The 23,231-nt window shown below is 40.4% G+C and overlaps 1 protein-coding gene across 13 annotated transcripts in view; it reads right to left on the reverse strand.

The window, feature by feature from the left end:
• The window catches only part of prrc2c (proline-rich coiled-coil 2C), a 102,234-nt gene that overhangs the window by 63,121 nt on the left and 15,882 nt on the right, over positions 1 to 23,231 (reverse strand). For all 13 annotated transcript variants that reach the window (XM_069937757.1, XM_069937747.1, XM_069937758.1 and 10 more), the window contains exons 2-10: positions 12,929 to 13,102; positions 11,663 to 11,837; positions 11,126 to 11,259; positions 8,916 to 9,044; positions 6,478 to 6,689; positions 4,473 to 4,534; positions 3,683 to 3,813; positions 3,515 to 3,605; positions 311 to 491 (exon numbers count right to left, since the gene is read on the reverse strand). In XM_069937757.1, the coding sequence (XP_069793858.1) occupies positions 311 to 491; positions 3,515 to 3,605; positions 3,683 to 3,813; positions 4,473 to 4,534; positions 6,478 to 6,689; positions 8,916 to 9,044; positions 11,126 to 11,259; positions 11,663 to 11,837; positions 12,929 to 13,043 (1,230 nt within the window). In that variant the 5' untranslated portion in view covers positions 13,044 to 13,102. The remainder of the gene's footprint in view (positions 1 to 310; positions 492 to 3,514; positions 3,606 to 3,682; positions 3,814 to 4,472; positions 4,535 to 6,477; positions 6,690 to 8,915; positions 9,045 to 11,125; positions 11,260 to 11,662; positions 11,838 to 12,928; positions 13,103 to 23,231) is intronic.

Below are 23,231 nucleotides of genomic sequence, written 5' to 3' on the forward strand. Positions count from 1 at the left end.
CATTTCTTGACTGGAAGTAAAAACAACAAATCACATTCACATTGTGAAAGGCTATGTGGAATGATTTTCATCATTAACAGTAACATTTGAAATGGTTTTAAAAATTTTATGGCATACAAATGAAAACACATAGCTTAAAAATTACACAAGTTCAGAGAATATTTCAACATACTGATGGGCTCATTCAATTTGTGCTTTATCACCTTCAAAGTGCCTCCAGAGCAGAGAAAGAAATACAAAAATGCACATCTTTCATGGAGCTGTCAACATACTAAAATTCCTCTCACACCCGAAATCTGAACTTGTCTACCTGGCCATCAGAATGTGGGCCTCTATTTGAAGAGCTGTTGTTCTGTGATAGTGGAGGTGTCTGTAATGTTGCACGCTCAACCACTGAATTTTTACCAAGAGGACACTCCATTTCTTTCCGGACATCATGACTCTCAGAAGTTCTTGATTCTGAACTTCCTGCTTTGGCAGTCAGCTCATCACTGTAACCAAATAAATAAAATTTCAGTACTCTCCAAAACACTGTAATCCAAACTAAACCTACTAGGCAGTTTCCACAGTGGAAACCTTTCCCCTCCAGCTTCGTATTTGGTGCATTTCCATATAATGGTATTAACATCTTATTTTAAAACTAAGAAATTCTTCAAACCACTGAACAGAAAATAAGTTTCTAACTAAAACACAACAAAATGTTAGCTATTTCAATGGAGGGGAAATCAGATTTCCTAGTTGCAAATAGAGAAGACTATTGTTGATATTGTTGAACAGCAAGGTGATCAGGGAAAGCAGATGCAGGAGTGAAATGTAGAGAAAAATACAAAAGATTTCAAAAATATAAACAAAATTAAGTATATAAAACATATGACAAATGAAGAATAGCAAACATGAGGATTTATACTTTATTATCTATCTTTTGTTTTTATAGCTAAAGTAGAAGTAATTATTGTCCCATAGCAAATTACTCTTTGGTCAACTTAAATACTCTATATTCGTGGTGATTAATACAACCTTCCTCCAATTTCCCATCACTACAATCAAGGAAAGAGAGTTAGGAGAAGGCCCATGGGGGTGGGAGAACTTCTGGGCAGATACCAGTGGCGGCAAGAATAGGGAGATTAATAGGTATCAAGGCAGATGCTGGGGTCGGTGGGACTGAAGATATCATAAATGTGAAGAAGTCGCTGAGTTCTGCAGAAGCAGCCAAATAGAGTGGAGTTTCGATTCCAATGAAATAGGAATTGATCCTCCTGTTTTTGTATTCAGATTGTCTTTGAATGCATAGATGAATTTTGGACAAATGCCATTGCTGAATTGTGCCCAACAGCCGTGTAGATGTCAGTGCTATATTAGTTGACTAGTTCTGGGATGCTTTCTGGTCCCATACCCTTTGTTGTAGTCAGTGCTCTCAACTGTATCTTAACATTAAGAGAATTCAAATAGAATTGGTTGAAGACTGGTTCACGGAAGCTTTGAAATCATCGATGAAAGCCATAATCTATTCCACAGTTTTGTCTGAACTGAACGATACAAGACAGAGCAGAATTAGTCTATTCAGCCCATTGAGTCTGGTCCGCCATTTAAACGATGGCCAATATATTTTTCCTCAATCCTATTTTCCTGCATTCTCCCGATAATCGTTACCCCATACCAATCCAGAACCTATCAACCATTGATTTAAATATATACATTGACTTGGCTTAAACAATCATCTATGACAACAACTTCCATTGATTCACCACTCTCTGGCAAAAGAAATTTCTCCTCTGTTCTGAAGCGATGTCGTATTATTCAGAGGCTGGGATCTCTGGTAACGTGAGAAGAATGTTTTAGGGCATGATCCTGTCCAGCAAATGTCAAATTCTAAGGATGACATGGAGTTGCAATTCTTGCATTTTATTTTCACTTTGTGAAAACTTTGGACAAATTTTACACAAGGTAATTCCCACAGAAATAGAATCATAAGATCAAACCATATTCTTTCTTCAGAAATACAAAACAGGATTGTTTTGCATTAAAAAGTTAATATTGAAATGAGACTTAGGCTTTAATATTCAGGAAAATAGTGCTTAATATCTTCAGCATGAATGCCCTTAAAATTTCAGTTGCAGTGTTTTGCAGAACTGTTCAAGAAATCTATTAGAAAATGCCAATAAACACAAGTTTATGGCATTTATGGCACAACTATGAATATTTCCCAGTAATTTTCATTCTAACCCATCATAGATAAGATTTAAATAGAAAGGTTGAGATTTTACTGGAATTTTATAAAAGTGATGAATTTTAACAAGGCGAAAGAAAATTTAGTGGAAAAAAGGAGATTTATGAACATCACTGGTTTGAAAAAAGGCTTCAAAGCAAACAATAACAGCAAGGAGTGCTTTTCCATTGAGGACCTTGATTCAGAAAAAGTGGTAGATACAGGTACACAATCCTTTATCCAGAACCTTTGGGGACAGTGTGTTCCGAATTTCGGATTTTTCCGCATTTCGGAAAGCCAGATTTAAACCCACCCGAATTGTGCTGCTATCTCCACCCCCAACCCTCCTTCCACTCGCCCTGCCGGTCTCTCGCCCACCGACTCGCCCTGCTAGTCTCTCTCCCCACTTGCCGGATTTTGGAGCTTTCCAGATTTTAGATGTCCAGATAAAGGACTGTGTACTGAAATAAGAGTGAGAGAAGTTTCAAATATTCTGTAACTGGAGCACACAGACGATGAAGTGTTCTGTACTATCTGTCTTGATCTAAAATAAATGAAATTATGCATCAAGAAAAATGTGAATAAACAAATATATTAAGAGAGTGGAACTGGTTTCAACAATGAAAAGAGAAAGACTTCGTAGTTGCATCTATTTTTTTCTATCTTATTTAAATAATCTATTTCAACCATTTTATAGGCATAATTTTACCAGAGTTATTTAAAAGACCCTAAGTAGGCCTTAAACACCAAGGAGCTTAAAATCAAATCAAGACATTTTGGAGAAAGAACTTCAATGTCACCTGTTGCTATTGCAGCAGTTGTATATAGATATACAACAGTTGTATATAGATATATCCATCAGATATACAAAGGTGGTAAATAATATTACTAAATTAAGAAAAACTATGGATCTCAACTATGCCAAGTTAAACTATGGAAAGGCATTATTCCGTCTGCTTTAAATTCTAAATCCCAGATTTGCTCCCAAAAACTCGCTTATACCTTCTTACACGAGTACAAATGGGTGGTGAATGTCAAAAATATTATTAATCACTACAGAAGTAGGCAAACTTCTGAATGGTAGAACAGAATTTCTACCAACTTTGATCAGTGTTGCAATTTTAAGAAATAAGTATCCACAAAAGTGGATTTAAACATTAGTGTAGGAAAAGCTTAGGCAAGTTAATTACTACATAGTAGGACAATGTGGAAGAGAACTTGTGAAATAAAACTGCAGAGGCACTCAATACAACCCAATCTCTCGCTGGCCATCAGACTTTTCCCCATCATTACAAAAATAAATCATACCAGTTTTCACTTTTGTCCTTCTCTGTGGGACTTCCCTCATCCTCATCACTGAAATTTAATTTCTCGGTGTAATCCACCTCAGACTGAGCTCCTGAAATACAAAAAGCATTTAATTCAATTCTTTAATTTGGGCTTCTATTGAAAACGGATGAACTTTTCCTGATTTACCTGCCCAGCCATCATCTGTTTCAGTGTCCAGGTTATCAAGTTCTTTCAATTCATTTGCACTAATAATGGAGGGTCTTTCAAGGAGGTCAAGAGCCCACTGAGAAGGTACTTGCCTTGTAGGATTTTGGCTCCTAAACGATGAGAAAGATGTTGAATAAAAGGAAAACTTGCAGAAATATATACATTAAAAGTAAAATAAACTTCAATTACTTAAAAATAACCTATGTCAGGCACTTGTATATGACTCAAAAGTTCCAAAGATTTAAGCCCAAAATTTATCTATAGAGGAAACAAACTTACTAGGTATTGTTATTCTTTTTGTAAATGACATAATAAAAATAAAGAAGATCTTCAGATAATGTCTATATTCAATAGCACATGCATAACCTTGACCATTCTAACCTTTTATCTAATTGAACAAATGTGTCACAAGTTTTAATGTCATGAGCAATACTAGCTAAAAACTAAAAGTTAGAAAATTAAACGCTAAAATGTTGGACATTTAAAAGAATGAGCAAGTACTGTTTCCAGTTCATCAATGACCAGTCTGGCATTTTATTTGGGTAAAACAGCTGTGTAAAAAAAATTGTCTGCTCCAAATTAACATGGATTTTAATCAGATTACTAAAAATAAAATCATCCCTGCTGCCAATACTCACCAACATGCCCCCCCCCACCCCCCACCCCCCTCCCCAACCATTGGAAATACAAAGTTGCCTCTCAAATAATTGCAAAGGATAAATTAGTTTGTAATGGTCGAGTAGCACATCTGAATTTACAGCATACTTACTTGTTTGGTGCTGGATATGGTAACCGATGTGGCCCTTGCATTTTTGAGGCAGCGTGAGACATCTGAAAGTACACAGGAGAAATAAAAGCAAGCTTACATAAATGTTCCACAGTTTAACTTAAAGCAAAATAAATTCCTGAGTTGAACTTCAGTTTAACTTGTATCCATTCAATTATAAATACACTTGCAGATCAGACGCAATTGCATCACTTGCTTCTGAGCTGAGAATTCAAAAAAATAAGATGCATTTATGTCGTGCTCTGAACTTTGATGAAAATGATCCAAGTTATTTTATGTGAGCTTACAGAATAATAAAAAAAACAATGAGGATACTAAGAATGGGAGTCAAATGCTTGGTTAAAGAGACAAGATTTAAAGCAAGAGAGGGACAAAAAGGGTTCAGGGCCCAGACTGCTGAATGTTCATGAGGAAATCGAAGCCTGTTTATAACAAGGGAAACAATCAATGGTTTTGTGTTTCACCTTTGGCAAGAGTCTCAACTTGCTGGCTAATCTAGCATTCATTAATTTAAAGCAATTTCTTCATAGCTATTTCAAAGATTAATTATTGCTTACTCCAATTTTCAAGGTATTCTTCTAATTTTTTTTAAATTTAGACATACAGCACTAGAACAGGCTAATTCAGCCCTACAAGTCCATGCAACCCAATTTACACCCCATTGATCCACACCCTGGTACATTTTTTGAAGGGTGAGAGGAAATGATAGACCCTGGAGAACACCCACAGACATGAGGAGAATGTACAAACTCCTTCCAGACAGCGCGGGATTCAAACCCAGGTCTGGTCCCAATCGCTGGCGCAGTAATGGCTTTGTGCTAGCCGCTACACCAACCGTGCCTCCCTCATTTTACTGATAGGACAAAACTTAAACAGTTTAAAATACTTATTTGAAGAGAAGATAGAATGGGTATGTTTAAAGGTAAGATTGTTTTAATTTGTCCAAGTACCAATGCATAGTTCAAAATAATTACCTGAAATTTCTGTTGCCTTCTAATCAAGATGTAATCCTGTCTTGACTTAACTTGAATACAAGCATCAAAATCTTCTGTGTTATCATATGGATCCAATAGTTGCATATATTTTGAAAAATGGGAATTTCTCAAAGTTTAAAATTATGTCCACTCTTTTAGCCCAATTTTTAGTCCACCATCTTTTGGATAAAATGTGACCCGTTTATTCAGATGAAACTGACGCTCTGATTGATAAGCAAAAATGTTTTCATTTCCTGGCCAAAGTTATCCTTTGACAAGCAAAGAGATTAAATGGCCATCATTTTCCATGCTAACAATCAAAACTCTGCTGTGCTCAAATCCTCAGGTATGCTTACAACATACTGATAGGCAATGCAACACAGCTGGGCACCATTTAGCCCCTCATACCTGCATTTATTTTGGTTGGGCTTTCCAATGATCTCACTCCCCAGCACTTCCACAGGTGTTCTACAATTCCCTTTCTCCTTACAAGACATTAAATTCATTTTGATTGTCACCTCTAATGGACTTCCACTATCATTTTATAACAAATCTGTGTAACCAGGATCATTTTAGTTTCTAGTAAAAACACTGAAAGACCAGCTGAATTTCTCCAGCATTTCAGTGTGTTTTTACTACAATCACAGTGACTGAAGACTTTCATGTTTCACTCATTTTAGTTTCTCATTTGCTTGGAAAGGAATTTAAATAAAGTGTGCCACATGTATTCATCTTTTCTCACTACCTTTCTACAATGATCAACACCATTTCTAATTTTGACCATCTCTATTAAATTCATCCCAGATACCTGCCAAGTGCATCTCTAAACAACTAAGCCTGTGAAAAATTTCTGGTTTCCCATATCGTACATGTCCTGCAACCAAATTAATCTGAATTCTGTAAAATGTTCCCAAACATCCTGAAGATATGTAGGGAACTTTCTAAATGCAAACTATGAATGCAAATTTGTGTATTCAAACCCATCTTTGAAGCAAGAAGAGATTGATACTTACATATGGAGGCATTATTCCTCGAAATTGTGGTGCTGGTGGGATAACCAGCTGTCCATTTATCCTAGTCAGAGACAATGATGCCTTTTCTCGAATGTCACGTTTGTCAAGACCTCTGTGCCCATCATTAAGATCTGGCATTCCAGGAGCCCCATCTTCTAAATTAATGGGTTTTCCATCTTGGTCCATCACAATTTTCCCTCCAGTGGCTACATCTGTATGGTTCAAAAATTAACTTAAACTATAAATTGTACTGGATGAGTTAGAAACACACTCAAATATCTCTCAAGCCACATGACATTACAACTCATAGAATTTGAAGATTTATGATCCTCAATGATTCACACTACTGACTGAATATTTTTTCAACTAATTTTTAAATGTTTGTTCATTTATCATGTGGCCATAGCCTAAATGTAATCTTTGGCTTGGCTTCGCGGACGAAGATTTATGGAGGGGGTAAAAAGTCCACGTCAGCTGCAGGCTCGTTTGTGGCTGACCAGTCCGATGCGGGACAGGCAGACACGATTGCAGCGGTTGCAAGGGAAAATTGGTTGGTTGGGGTTGGGTGTTGGGTTTTTCCTCCTTTGCCTTTTGTCAGTGAGGTGGGCTCTGCGGTCTTCTTCAAAGGAGGCTGCTGCCCGCCAAACTGTGAGGCGCCAAGATGCACGGTTTGAGGCGTTATCAGCCCACTGGCGGTGACCAGAATAACATCTTAACATCCACCTTATCAAGACCTCTAACAATTTGTTTTTGATACAGTGGAATCATTGAATCTCTTCAAAAATCACTGCACAACTTGCTCACATTTATGAAATGGAAATAAAATCTCAGCCCCCCCCACCACCCCCCAAAAAAACCCTGTATAACTCATGACAGGAAAAAAGAAAGATTACCTTAATGGGATAAAGTGACACAGTAATGAAGAAGGCTTGAGTGAAGCAAAAATATCAGTGTAGGTTTGTTAGCAAGACTGGTGTCTGATTAAATGGCTGACATTGAGCTTGATTTGGTTCACTTTCTGTGCACACTGCTCACCATCCCCACCCATTTAATCCAACTTGGTGGAAGGTCAACTGAAGGTCAACATGTAAGCCCTACTAAAGTTTCAAAATAATGTACAAATAGATTGGAAAGAGGAAGTCTTTGAAAGTTTGCAGTAGGATTTTGACCAACGAGAAAAATAGGCTGCAAAATGGTCGCTTTTGGAGACAAAGCAGGGTAGGACTGTGGAATGCAGTAGAACAGAGGGATTTGGGAATCCAGATGCACAATTCCTTGAATGTGGTGTCACTGACAGACAGTTTTTGGAACATTGATCTCCATAAATCAGACTACTGAATAAAGGAGTTGGGATGTTGTGTTGAAGTTGTTCAAGACATTAGTGAGGCCAAATATGAAGTATTGAAGAACGCATTAAAAATTTTACAAGGATGTTCCCAGGACTCAAAGAGTGGAGTCATCGGGAAAGGTTGGAGTGTTAGAGAAAGAGGTGAGATTTTGATAGAGGTATACAAAATTAAGAGTAGAGAAAGGGAAAACGATCACAATTTTCAAGAGACTGAAAGAAACAAAGATGACAGGACATAGGTTAAGGGTGAAAGGTGAAATGCTTAAGTGGAACATTAGGGGGAACTTCTTCACAGAGGGTAGAGAGAATGTGGAACAAGCGAGCAGAGAGACAGATGTGGATTTGTTTTCAACATTTTTCAAAATTTGGATAGATGCATGGATTGGAGGGGTAAGATCCTGCTGAAGGTCAATGGAAAAAGTCATTTAGCAGGTACTAATTGGGGATGAAGTTTCTGTGCTGCAATGTTCTATGGTTCTAAATGAAAAATTATTAAAAATAGAATAAATGTTAAGAGATTTACCCCTTCCTTCCTAATCTGTGTGCTGGGAATCTCCCCAGTCAGCTAAGTGAGTACTGGGCCTGCAAACATTCATCTAGCATCAGATTGCAGTGTTGGATTCTCAGCATAACATGAAGCATAATTGCACTGAGAAACTAATGATCATTCAGTGATCAAAGCTATTGTTATTTCATGCAACTAAAACTTAAGTGGAAAAATAATTTTTAAAATCTTAGACAAAGGCATATAGGATGAAGATCTGATGATCTAATTGAATGGCAGAGTATACATCGGAATAATCGCCAAAACCTCTATGCTATTGCAGACACCATATTTCAACCTGGTCTTATCTCAGTATTCAGAACTCATCTGGCACCAACTAAGACCAGATATCTGCTCAATGCATGCAACAACTTTAGCACAGGAAAAACTAAAGACAAACTTCCATCTGTTCCTCACTAACAGTAAAATTAATGGGTCTAAACAACTTCATGTGCTTATGGCTCCAGCTGACGAAAAGTAGCCACTGATCTCTGGAAGGAGCAAGAAAAGGGACACAGTTAAAGACATTGTAAATAGAATACATACACTGTGGACGCAAATTGGCCCCTGACCCAGAAACCTCCTCTGGTTGCTCCTTTACTGCTTTATCTTGATCACCAGCTGCCTGCAGGCTGGGGAACTCATGCTGGAAGTGACTGTTTAAAGTTTGGATTCCTAAATTAAGAAACATAAAATGAGGAAAATATTAAATATATTTGTGCAAAAGCATTTTGTTTATTCCTTTTATTTATCAAGATCTAACTAATTATACAAGTAACTTTTTTTTTAAAATCCCCAATGTCAACTTGCATTTTCATACTATGTTTAACATACTGAAATGTCCCAAGAAACACAAGATGATACAAATGTTTATCAGAAAGATGAGAGAACAGAGGCAAGAAGGTAGAGTTAAAGACAGAGGATGTAGTACAATTTTAAGCAAGGAACGACAAGCAACAGAAAAATCTCATCCAGACAATTAGCTAAAGTGGGGAAGAGATACATAAGAAGCCAAAGTTAAGAGATTTGACAGCAAAAAAAAATGGGATTAAGGAAAAAAAACAGGCTGTGGATGTCATGAAGATTTCTGTGAACATTTTTTAATATTCTGAAAGACAGAGCAGCAAGTGTTAAAAACAAAACCATGCTTGAATTGTGAAAAATACAAAGAAATTCTGGAGATAAGGCTAAGTGAGAAGGTAAAACCCTGATAAAAAAATAACAAAAAGAGCAGGTTCACAGATCCATACAAGATGCCAACAACAGGGATATTGGTTTTGAAGCACTCCTCTGGGCTGAGCATTCATGGAGATTGGGATTTGCTGACTTAGTCACAGCAACCAGATAAAATGGTGAACGGCATCAATGGCACAAGAGGAGTTATGTTTTTCCTGCAGAGCTGCCAATCTCATGAAAGGTGACAGAATTGAAAATGAGAGAAGATTAAAAACAACCCCATACTCATAGATAGTGTCAATGCTAATGCACAAAACAGGAATCTCAAGAAATCTGAGGCTTCCAGACTCCAATGTAAAATTGAAGGGATTTAAGGTGACTGCTAGGAAACAATAAGAATAAACTGAACCAAATGAAATCTCTTGTGGCTGCAACATAATGGTAATGAGAAAGCACAAGAGCAACTTTGGCCAAAATTATCTTAACACATGCATATGTTTTAAGATGGGAACTGGATTCAAATTCTTATAGATGAAAGTACATGCATTAACACTTAAATGACCAAAGAAAGGGAAAATTGTAACTTTTGCAGAAAAAAATCAGCTAAAATAGAAGTCAAGCATTGCACTTCTCAGTACAGTGTCTGAAGTTGCTAGTTTGATGAGAACACGAGAGATGTTAAACACTTCACAAATGACAAAGGTTTGCGAATACAGTACAACTCAAATTATCTGAAATCAGATTCTCCAAAATCTTTAGTTATCCAAAATTTATAAAAATAATACTTTGGATAAACAAGGATATTCGAAACAAATCAGAAATCTGTGGTGTCTCGAGGTTATAGCTCAGGAAATAAGACGCGCACACACCAAGGAGTTCAGCTGACACTAATTTAATGAACTGGCTGCTCTCCTTTATATAGGCAGACTGACCCTGGCTGCCACATCACCGATGGGCATGGCCAGTGTTCATTCAGGCTCTGATTGGTGTCTACATGACCCGCTGTCGATGATTGGCTGGCTGGGCCCGTTCTGCAGCAGCCTATGAAAACAGGCCGCTGACACTCGTGGTGCCCTCTCGATTGCCGTGTTCGAATGATGTCTTCTGTGTTGGTCTGCAGCGACAGCACAGGACTGTTATAAATCCTCATTTATCCAAAACTTTTTCAGAGCCAAACTGACCAGCGACATTGGGCTCCCTGCAGCAGTAGCAGCGGACCTCAAGCTCCTGGGCAGGAACGAGACTCTTGGCTCCCGGCACGAGCGGGGCCTCAGTGGGGAAGTGTCTGTGATTGGCAGTGGCAAACATTTTTTTATAATGAGAATTAAAAACCCTTACCTTGCTGTTTGTTGTTGTTTAAAAATTGATACGATGCTACTGGGCTCTTCTTAAAAAATGACCAGTTCTCAAAAGGATTGTTCCAAAATAGGCCTGGTCCTGACCATTTTGGATAATCAGAGTTGTCCTATACTTTCAAAACTCAAGATTGCCAAGCTCATAACATTGTTGCACATAAATTCTCAACTAAACTACTGCAATGTTAGTTAAGTAATGGCTAACTCCTGCTTGTGGAAACTCACCATCTCCTTGTCCTGTGTGCTTATTATTGGTCTGGGCCCAGGTTTTCACAACTGGTACATCGGGTGTTTTTGAGGCTGGGGGGTCTGAACTAGGCTGCTGTGGTTCCTGTGTTTGGACCTCTGTGCCAATGCCACTGAAATCACAATTCTGATATTAGTTTTCTTACAAATCCATTCCACCAAAGTTACAATGAACTCTTGCCCAAAACCATTTCTAATCTTTTCTCTATTTCTTAGAACAAAATATTTCAAATTTTCATTATATTAAGTGTAAATAAAAATAAAGTAATTCACATAAAATCTTTGTGTTCCAAATGGAGGAAATTAGTGGACTGGCAATGTTTCATCTTCACAGCAACAATGATCACCATAAAGGATGCTAGGCCAATGCGTCTGTTTTAATATTGAGAACAAACATATTGTATATATTTACATTTATAATTTGCATTATTGCAGAAAATAAAGAAATTTATATTTATCGAAAGCTGTAGTAAAAATTATGGACTCTATGCCATGCTACAAAATCCTATGCAGTACCTTTCTTCCTGTTGTTCTGATTTTGTGACCCATCCAGATCCATCCTTTGGTACAATATTCACATTGGGGTCATTTCCTTTGTTCTCTGCTTTGAGGCTGGGAAGATTGGCAGGTGGTGGTATGCGCCTTGAGCTGGCCACTTTTCCCAGGCTCTGCAATCCATGGCGTGCTGCAACTGCATGCAATGACGGTCAAAGATAAGAATCAAAGTGTGTGGAATTTTATTTGGTCCAAAAGCATTTCATTACTATTTGACTACAGTAGAAATTTCCTACAAAAATACAAAATTTTATAGCATCACGGCTAGATTTGTAAACTCAGTTGCAAATTTCTGTTCAGAACTGGTCTAAGATAGAACTCTGGAGGACCCTAATTTTAATCCATTAATTTTGTTAACGCCTGAACACAAGTCATGATCAGTAATAAATGAAAATTTTTTCATGAGGTACAATGCTTTTAATTTATTTAATGTCTTGAAAGCATTGTGCAGCATAAACTATGGCTGTTCCAATGCACCAATGTAGGAGAAAGATAAATGTTCATATTATAATTTGTGTTTACTCATTTCCACCACTGCAACAAAACCCATGTTAAGCAGTTAAATGAGTTTGTTATGACATCAAAAACCATGGCAAACTACAGATGTGTAGTGCAAACTGTGCTGACCTGCTGCATCATGGGGGCATCATACTTTTGAGCAGAAAGCCCTGCAAAGGGTAGTGGATGCAGCCTGATACATCACAGGCAAAACTCTACCCACCCCAAGAAATTCTACAAGGCTTGCTAGTGTCAGAAAGGATTGACACCACCCAGGATATACTCTGTTCTCGCTGCTGCTGCCATCAGCAGAGATAATAGGTGGCATAAGACTAGTACCACCAGGTTCAGCAACAGGGGCTACTCCTCCATTAGACTGGTAAACAACAAACTCACTTGAGGACTCTTACTTTACACATCAATTATTATTGAATATTTATTTTTATATTGCAGTCTGTTTACATTTCTCTTTTTTTAAATCTTCAGTAGTTTTTTTGCCCTACCAACAAGGTAGTGAGAAATTCTACCTGGCCCACAGGAAAAAGAATCTCAGGGCTGCCTGTGGTGTCATGTATGTACTCTGACAATAAATCTGAACTTTGAAACAGTGTCTTTTTAAGTTGATGATCAACAAAAGCTGTACTAGGTCAGAAAAGAAGTTTCTCGTATCCAAATGAAAAGAATGGAGGAAACAGACAATACTTCAAACCAAAACTGCACAAGACTCACCTGCATTTTTTTGAGTCTCTATTGATTTTCCTTTGTAAGTGTTAAAAAGATTGAGTGTGGCATACTTTGTTTTCCCATCCTTAGCCTTTGTGCTCTGGCCTGACCTCTCGGACATTTCGATGGAAATTCATCGAGTCTGCTAAGGCCTAGATCACCTTCAGAACAAGCCACCAGCTGTAAGGGGACAAATTAAAAACTCTTAAAGGAATTTATAATTATCAAAAAAATTCTCATTGCAAACCTAAATATAAATTGAAAAAAATTACTCATGTATGAGTTATTACAGTTACAGCTTTATAAGTTGAAAGTGCTTTAATTGCTCATGTAACTGTTACATACAGAAGTAACCAAGAATAACATTTATAAAATTCCCTACAGAATGCACAATATTTATAACCATCTTACAATCTACTTTCTGCAACATTCTAGAATAGATAAAGAAATATGATTAGCTTGACGTCCAGCAGGATTATTTTTATTTTTTTTAATAAACTGTACAGAAAACATGCTTATTCTTCCATATTTAATGTATTTAAAGAAAGTTATCTGCCATTTGTTTGGATATCTACAGCAAATTATACATAGAGATATCGAAGAAGTCTAGATTGAAAGCTAAGTATTCAATCTACCAAAAAAAATCTAGATTTTAGATTCATTTAATTACTTGTTTAAATAACAAGAGGTTTACAGTTCCAACAACTTTAAAGTAAGCAAATGCATCAAACACCTGGTGATGAAATATATCAAAGAACCCCTCCCAGAAACACTGGACCCATTTCAATTCTCCTATTGAAGAATCAGTCTCAGAGATGATGCTTTATCTTTGTTGGTTCATTCCACCTGGAGAACACCTCATATGCCAGGCTGCTGTTCATGGACTTCAGCTCAGCATGTAACTTGATCATTCCCCAGAGATGGTGAAGAGGCTGTCCTTGCTAGGACTCAACACTCTTCTCTGTAACAGGATTCTGGTCTTCCTAACAGAAAGTCCTCAGTCTATCTGTATAGGGAGCAGAATGTCGAGCACTGTCAAACCTCAGGAATGTGTGCTCAGCCTGCTCCTGTTCACGCTACTGACCCATGACTACATTGCCAGATCCAGCTCTAACTGTGTCATCAAGTTTGCAGAAGACACAAGAATAGTTGGCAACATCAGCAACAACGAGACTCACGAGAGAGGAGTTGAAATAATGCAAGAGTAACAACCCGAGTCTCACGGTGGTCAAGACGAAGGAGATAATCGTGGACTTCAGGATAACCAGGAATGTTGGCTGCGATATTGGAACCTCCCCCCCACATTAGTTTGTATTTAAATAGAATACTGTCTTACTACAGAAATATAATGTACCAATTTTGAAACATTTATTAGAAATTTGGACTAAAAGGAATTTATTAATAGGATCAAAAGGTAGTTTATCAGTTCAAACCCCAATATATCAAAATAAATTGATTCCTTTTTCATTGAATAATAGAGTTTTAGAAGATTGGTGGATTAAAGGAATAAAAAGATTGCAGGATTGTTTTGAAGAAGGTGAATTTTTATCATTGAATCAGTTTAAAGAGAAATTTGGGATTTTAGAGAATTCTCTATTCGTTTATTATCAAATTAGGGCATTAGTGAAAGATGATTTTGGAAGAGAAATGAAAATTTCTAAGTTAACTAAATTTGAATTTATGGTTTCATATTTTCCAGATAAAGGTTTTATATCAGAAATGTATGCATTATTACAAGATACTATGGTTAAACAAAATTTAGATACATCTAGGATTAAATGGGAGCATGATTTAAATTGTGAGATTAGTCAGGTGGATTGGGAAAATGTGTGTTATGAGGGGTTGACTAAATTAATTAATGTAAGATGTAGTATGGTTAATTATAATTTTTTTGCATCAGTTACATTTAACCCCTGAAAAATTGAAAAGATATGGATTTAGTAATTCATATCTGTGTTTTAGGTGTGGATGATGTGTTGGAACATTTCTACATTCTGTTTGATTTTGTGATAAAGTTCATCTTTTTCTGGTTTAAAATTAGGAATTCTCTTCAAAATTTGTTTAAAATTCAATTTCCTTTAGATCCAAAAATTTTTTTGTTAGTCTATTTTATTCCGTTAGTGGACTTGGGGTTGGATAAGTTTCAGAAGGCGTTTATTCGTCTAACATTGACAGTTGCTCGTAAATGTATTGCTATGTCTTGGAAAGATGAAGCGGAGTTAAATGTAGTTCGATGGCATCATGAGTTGAAGTAGTGTATCTATATGGAGAAAATAACATAATTTACATAATAATTATGATTTTTTTTTGTTAACCAGCCAATGGCTCTACAGTCAAAACCTTTGGCACTTGTAGGGCACAGGTACAGATCAGGGAAGAAAAGTTCACTTGGAGATTTGTCCTGGCCTCAGTGAGCACGGCACTATTGGGGGCTGACTTCCAAAGGGCTCACGGCCTGCTGGTGGACGCGAGGTGCAGGAAGCTGCTCAATGCCCACACCTTCTGCTCAGTGTGCCTGGGCACGGCAGACGACGCCAGGTCAGAGATCGCCACAGTCGCCGCCACCGCCAAAGACGAATTCGCTGGGATCCTCAGTGAGTTCCCTGCCATCCTGGAGCCTCATTTCGACATTGCCTCCCTCCCTCCTCCCCAACACAGAGTATTCCATCATGTCTCCACACAAGGACCCTGATCCACACCAGGGCCAGACGGCTGCCGCCGGAGAAATTGAAGCAAGCCAAGGAGGAATTCTCCAGACTCCAGGAGTTGGACATCGTTCAGTGATCGAACAGCGCTTGGTCGGCGCCGCTATACATGGTCCCAAAGTCATCGGCAGGTTGGAGGTCCTGCAGTGACTACAGACAGCTGAACGACACCACAACTCCAGACAGGTACCCAGTCCCCCATATCCAAGACTCACAGCCAACCACCACGGTGCGCGGTTCTTTTCAAAGGTCGATCTGGTGTGCGGATACCACCAGATCCCGGTCCACCCTGATGACGTTGGAAAGACTGCCATTATAACCCCCTTCAGCCTGTTCGAGTTTTTCCGCATGCCGTTTGGCCTGTTCGAGTTTCTCCGCATGCCATTCGGCCTGAAGAACGCCACCCAGACATTCCAGCGCCTCATGGACACAGTGGTAGGGATTTGGACTTTGTCTTTATCTATCTAGACGACATCCTGGTAACTAGCTGCACTCGCGAAGAGCACAAGGCCCACCTCCGTACCCTGTTCGCCCGGCTGGCAGAATTCAGCCTCACGGTCAACAAGGCCAAATGCCAGTTCGGGAAACAAACTTTGCAGTTCCTGGGGCACACCATCACAGTGCCTGGGACAGCTCTGGCACTGGAGAAGGTGGCAGCCCTCCAACGATTCGCCAAGCCCTCCTCCCTCAAACAGCTACAAGAATTGTGTGGATGGTGAACTTGTACCATCAATTCATCCCCAATGTCGTCTGCATCATGCGCCCACTGTTTGCACTGATAGCGACAAAGGAGAAGACCTTGGCCTGGTCGGGAGAGGCAGACAAGGCTTTCGCAGCGATGAAGCGGCCCCTTGCTGAGGCGACTTTGTTAGTGCACCCGTGCCTGGAACCACACACGGCGCTAGTAGTCGATGCTTCCGCCAAGGCGGTCGGAGGGATGCTCGAGGAGTGGCTTGACGGACAGTGGCGCCCGCTAGCCTTTTTCAGCAGGCAATTGTGGCCTCTCGGACTCAAGTACAGTGCATTTGACCGGGAGCTCCTGGCACTGTACCTGGCCATCCGCCATTTTCGATATTTCCGAGAGGGCACAACTTTTACCGTCTTTATCGACAACAAGACCCTTACCCAAGCACTATCGATGACCAAGGACCTGTGGTCAGCAAGGCAACAGCGCCACCTGTCCCACGTCTCGAATTCACAACGGACATCCAGCACAGGGCGGGTAAGGACAACGTAGTCGTTGACGCGCTCTCCTGCCTGGCCATCAGCACGCTAGCTCCCTGTCTCAACTATGCACTGCTCGCACAGGCCCAACAGTGCAACGCCGAAACCAAGGCTCTCAACACCGCAGTATCAGGGCTCCAGCTTGAGGATATCCGCATCCCTGATTCCGCCCAACCGCTGCTCTGCGATACCTCCACCGGCTCACTGCACCCGGTAGTTCCACATGACTGGAGAGCTAGGGTCGTCAGTTCCATCAACGATCTTGCCCACCCCTCAGTAAAGACTACCGTCGCATGGTGGCTCAGCGATTCGTCTGGCACTGCCTCAAGGATGTTGCAGCACTAGCCCACAACTGTGTCCAATCCCAGACCTCCAAAGTTCACAGGCAAACGCAGACCCCCCTGTCCAACATTTCCTCCCGGCACTGCAAAGGTCCCAACATATCCACGCAGACATCGTGGGCCCCTTGCCGGTGTCCAGGGAGTCGTGGTACCTATTCACCATAGTGGACAGAGCTACCAGGTGGCCAGAAGCTATCCCGATACGTGAAGCATTTGCAGAGACGTGCGCTAGAGCCCTGGTCAGCCAATGGATCGCTCGTTTTGGCGTGCCAGCACATATTATGAGCGACAGGGGGTGCTCAATTTACCTCCACCCTATGGTCGCAGCTGGTGAGGCTTTTAGGGGTAACACTGCACCACACCACGGCCTACCACCCGCAGTCTAATGGGTTGATAGAGAGGTTCCATCGCCACTTAAAGTCCACCCTAATGGCCAGGCTTTCCAGCCCCAACTGGGTGGATGTGTTGCCCTGGGTCCTCCTCAGAATTGGAACGGTGCCCAAGGAGAACCTGCAAACCTCATCAGCTGTAATGGTCTACGGCGCACCACTCTCCCTGCCAGGGGGATCCTTCGGCCCGCAAGCGGAGGCCACGCACAGCGAAGGTGAGCGGCTCGCCGACCTCCGTAGACGCCTAGGCAACCTGACCCCACCACCCCCGTCGCACCACGGCACCTGACCATCTCATCGGCCCAAAGAACTCAATGTGGTGCAATTCTTCTTTGTCAGAATGGGACCACAGAGAGCACTGCTACAGCAGCCTTACGAGGGGTCGTACAAGGTTCTCCAAGGGTCGGGCGGAACTTTTACTTTGGACGTGGGGGCAGGGAGAAATTGTTTACCATGGAGCGCTTGAAAGCCGCTCACCTAGACTTATCTCAACTGGTCCGAGCGGCCGTGCCCAAACAGTGGGGCCGGCCGCCCAAGCGACAGGGCACTTAGCCAGTTCTGGGGGGGTGCGGGGGTTTGTGGCGGCGCACAGTCTTATCGCGAACTGGTCCCACTTATATTGCCACGTGGCGGGGCAGCCATTAGGAGATGGCAGCATCAGGGTTTTCTTCTCGACTCCAGCATCCCTTCCAGCGCACGTCCTGGGCAGCGATCATTGCGTCACAATGCATCAGGTGACTGAGCTCATGCTGCCCTTAAAGGGACCCACTAAATTGGAATAAAAACAGTCATTAATGACCATCGGTGTGGTGGCAGTGGTTTATTTCAGCTTCTCAGAGCGCCACAATACACACAAAAACGTAGTTTCGCCAATTGTACTCAGATACAGCAATGAGCTCTCTGAACCCTTCTCCATTAACAATGGCGTGAAGCAAGGCTGTGTTCTCGCACCAACCCTCCTTTCAATCTTCTTCAGCATGATGCTGAACCAAGCCATGAAAGACCCCAACAATGAAGACGCTGTTTACATCCGGTACCGCACGGATGGCAGTCTCTTCAATCTGAGGCGCCTGCAAGCTCACACCAAGACACAAGAGAAACTTGTCCGTGAACTACTCTTTGCAGATGATGCCGCTTTAGTTGCCCATTCAGAGCCAGCTCTTCAGCGCTTGACGTCCTGCTTTGCGGAAACTGCCAAAATGTTTGGCCTGGAAGTCAGCCTGAAGAAAACTGAGGTCCTCCATCAGCCAGCTCCCCACCATGACTACCAGCCCCCCCACATCTCCATCGGGCACACAAAACTCAAAACGGTCAACCAGTTGACCTATCTCGGCTGCACCATTTCATCAGATGCAAGGATCGACAATGAGATAGACAACAGACTCGCCAAGGCAAATAGCGCCTTTGGAAGACTACACAAAAGAGTCTGGAAAAACAACCAACTGAAAAACCTCACAAAGATAAGCGTATACAGAGCCGTTGTCATACCCACACTCCTGTTCGGCTCCGAATCATGGGTCCTCTACCGGCACCACCTACGACTCCTAGAACGCTTCCACCAGCGTTGTCTCCGCTCCATCCTCAACATCCATTGGAGCGCTCACACCCCTAACGTCGAGGTACTCGAGATGGCAGAGGTCGACAGCATCGAGTCCACGCTGCTGAAGATCCAGCTGCGCTGGATGGGTCACGTCTCCAGAATGGAGGACCATCGCCTTCCCAAGATCGTATTATATGGCGAGCTCTCCACTGGCCACCGTGACAGAGGTGCACCAAAGAAAAGGTACAAGGACTGCCTAAAGAAATCTCTTGGTGCCTGCCACATTGACCACCGCCAGTGGGCTGATAACGCCTCAAACTGTGCATCTTGGCGCCTCACAGTTTGGCGGGCAGCAGCCTCCTTTGAAGAAGACCGCAGAGCCCACCTCACTGACAAAAGGCAAAGGAGGAAAAACCCAACACCCAACCCCAACCAACCAATTTTCCCTTGCAACCGCTGCAATCGTGTCTGCCTGTCCCGCATCGGACTGGTCAGCCACAAACGAGCCTGCAGCTGATGTGGACTTTTTTACCCCCTCCATAAATCTTCGTCCGCGAAGCCAAGCCAAAGAAGACTCTATATACTTAAAATATATGCAAGCCCTGATGGTAAACAGATCTATATGTATGGAGGGGGTGAGAGACTGTTTTGTTTTAGCTTTGTTTTTAAATATACATAGTAAAATTGTAAGAAAAAGTTTTAAAATGTTTTTTTTAAATGAGCAGTTAAGGGTCATTTAAGGAAAACTGATAATATAGATCTGATAAATACGATCTGAATCTGTGGTTATCGTATATATATCTGTACAAACTATGAAAAGATGAGCCTGGTAAATTAAGAAACTACATTAAAATGATGGGGACTGCTTGTAATAGTATGAGAAGGAATTAGTGTAAAATTTAGCTTTTGTTCAGCTGACTGAGCAACCAAAGGAGTCTATTTTAGATCCATTTGCAGCTGTTAAAGTTAATGATCTGGTAGTTAAGGATATTTTAGGGAATATTAATCATTTTATGATAGTTGTAAATAAAGCTGAAAGAATATGAATATAGATTTTAAATCTGAACAAAGTTCTACAGAATTGAGGTAGAACTTGGTTATAATACACCAGGTAACTGAATGAAAAGTTCTGACAGTGAGCTAGGTATGGCTTATATTTAAAGAGTTATATCTCTTTCAGGAAAAAAGCGGAAACAGTGGTCCACAACATTGTCAAACAAAAGGCAAATTTCAGAATGCAGTGAAGCATTTCCAACAAGACACTGATCAGGAAAGGACAGTACAATAGAATGGGACAAGAAACCAATTTCAGGAGCTTCTATAGATTTAATAAAAAGGTTTATTTTTAGGTTCCTTACAGAAAGATGGGAGATGTTTTGAAAACAAGGAAATGCATGAGAATTTAAGCAGTTGGGTCCAGCTTCAAGAGTGACAAATACCTGGAAATAGTATAGTATGGGTCTAAACACAATGAGCACTCAAATTTGCAATGCTCAATTGCATTTGAAAATTAATCAGAAGGTGACTTGATGCGAAATGTGGTGGATGCATCGATAGTCATCGCTCAACATACCATGTTATCACATCAGAAGGAAGCAAATACAGTACAAGCAAAACAGGGAAAATGTATGCAAAGAAATTAGTACCAAGAAAATAATTGGGTTCAGCAGTCAACATGAATTTAAGAAAAGGGAAACAATGTTTGACAAATTAATAACATTTTTGTGGTTATGAATAACAAAATATAGGATTAATATACTGTAGAATCCCCATTATTCAGAATACAATCAACCGGAAACTCAAACAAGAGGCAACAAAAGCAAGGAAATAAATATGACTGGGATGGGCCCCATGCTGGGAGTGCTGAGACTTGTTTGGACATGGGCAGGTTTGCCCCCACTGAATGAGAAATGCCCCTCAATGCACACACATTCTTTTCGCTGACACCAATTGTGTGGAGGGGAAATCGGGCTGTGATGAGGACTGGGATGCTTGCATGGAGGGGACTCGGGCTGTGTCGAGGGTCGGGACGCTTGCGCAGAGTGGACATAGCAATGTAAAAATTTGCACAAAGGATTTCGGCTTTTCTATACAACTCAGCTATTGTTAGGGGTACTGGGCAATGCTCATGGCAATCCTGCCTTACCGCAGACAAAAGATCAAGTATATCATGTACACTGCTTTTGGGTGGAAATGTTGCAGGTTTCAAACTGGAGCCTTTTCTGATTTACTACTCATGAGAACCTCAGAGCATCGAAGAACGTGAGCAAGCAGAAGCTTCCTGGTTTCGCCATGACAAGGGTGTTACTTGAAAACTGATTTATTCCCCAGGCAAACATACCGTCAGTAGAATAACATCTCATTCAAGATTCTACGAATGTTAAACAATGCTGCAGGACATCCACAGCATCTCACAGACACTAATCCAAATGTAAAAGATGTGTTTTTGCCACTGAAAACAACCTCATTCATTCAACCAAAGGACCAAGGCACAATAGCTATGTTCAAAGCATACTATTACACCAAATGTTTGCTCAAGCTGTTCAAGCAACTGAATCTGGCCAAGCGCTCCGAGAGTTTTGGAAAGGTTTTAACATTCAAAATGCTATCTGGAACATCAATATAGCATGGAAAGAAGTGTCAAGGCGATGTACGAATGGTATTGAAGAAAGTTTTGAAGTCATCTGTGAGTAATAATACAAACTTTACCAGAGATATGGCTGCCAATGAGATTCATTGGGAAACAGCTAGAATTATTAGTGGATGAGGAGGATATTCATCAGCTTGTTGGCATTGATGCTGAAGAGCTTTCCAATGAAAAACTAATTGAACTGGGGGAAATCAAGAAAAGCAGAGACATAGGAAGCATAATTTATAGCAGAGGCACCAAAGTTCACAGCAAGGAAACTGGCTGAGGTGTTTGGTGCTATCAATAGTGGCGTACAGATGTTTGAAGAAATGGACGTCTCATTTATGAGAGATTTGCAAAAGCTGAGGCAGATACAGAATACTATTATTCCTTGCTGCGGAGAAACTTACAATGAAAAAAAGAAACAAACTGTCCAATCAAAAATGGATATCTTCATGAAGACTACCTGTTCGTCATCCAAACTATCAAGAAGCGTCGATGACACAGTACCTTCAACAAGTGACGCAGTGGCCTCTACAAGCATTTCTCAAGCATCAGGAGTTTCCCTTTATTCCTCAAAATCCAACAAATAATTTCAGTGCATTGCTTCAGTCATTTGTCAGGCTCCGTGTGTTTCCAGCTTTGTAATTTTTTTAACGTTTGTGTTACAATAAAGATTTTCAACATTTAAATAAAAAACAGTAGTGTGCATTGAAGTAATTGTTTTTAGTTTAAATTGTCCTGTATAAAAGGTTTTCAGCATTTAAACTCAATTTTAAAAACGGTAGAGGGTGCGATTGTTTCAACTTACAATTATATCAACTTACGCTGTGACTCCTGGAACAGAACCCCACCGTAAGTAGGGAGTCTACCTGTATATTACATTTTTATGTATTATTACATGACAATAAAAGGAACCTTTAAAACTGCAATTACAATCTTTATTGGCCATACTTCTACACACCATAATAATCAGGCCATTAACAGCAAATTATTTTGAAAGATTACTCACGCAATCTGGTATTTTTAATGATGATATGGTTAGCGCAACGCTTTTAGAGGCCTAGTGATCTGGACGGGTTTCAATCTAGCGCTGTATTTTGTACATTCTCCCTATGTCTGCATGGGTTTTCCCTGGGGATTCCAGTTTCCTCCCACAGTTTGAAACATACCGGGGTGTAGGTTAATTGGGCAGCACAGACTTGTGGGCCGAAATGGCTTGTTACTGTGCTCTATGTCTAAACTTCTTTAAAAAATTACAATTTAAAATTTAAATTTAGAATTTTAGAAGTTTACATTTTTTAAAAAAAATCACAGAAGTGAATAAAAACAGATTGTCATGTATAGCTTAGTAATACAAAGCATTACCTGACAGACTGATAAATAAAAACAAAATGAGAGATGCTGCAATATGGAACAAGACAGATGCCGTTAACCACAGTTGTTCATTCAGCTGCCGTGGAGGGACAGATTTAAAATTT

This window comes from Narcine bancroftii, chromosome 5 (assembly GCF_036971445.1).
Source record: "Narcine bancroftii isolate sNarBan1 chromosome 5, sNarBan1.hap1, whole genome shotgun sequence".
NCBI lineage: Eukaryota > Metazoa > Chordata > Chondrichthyes > Torpediniformes > Narcinidae > Narcine > Narcine bancroftii.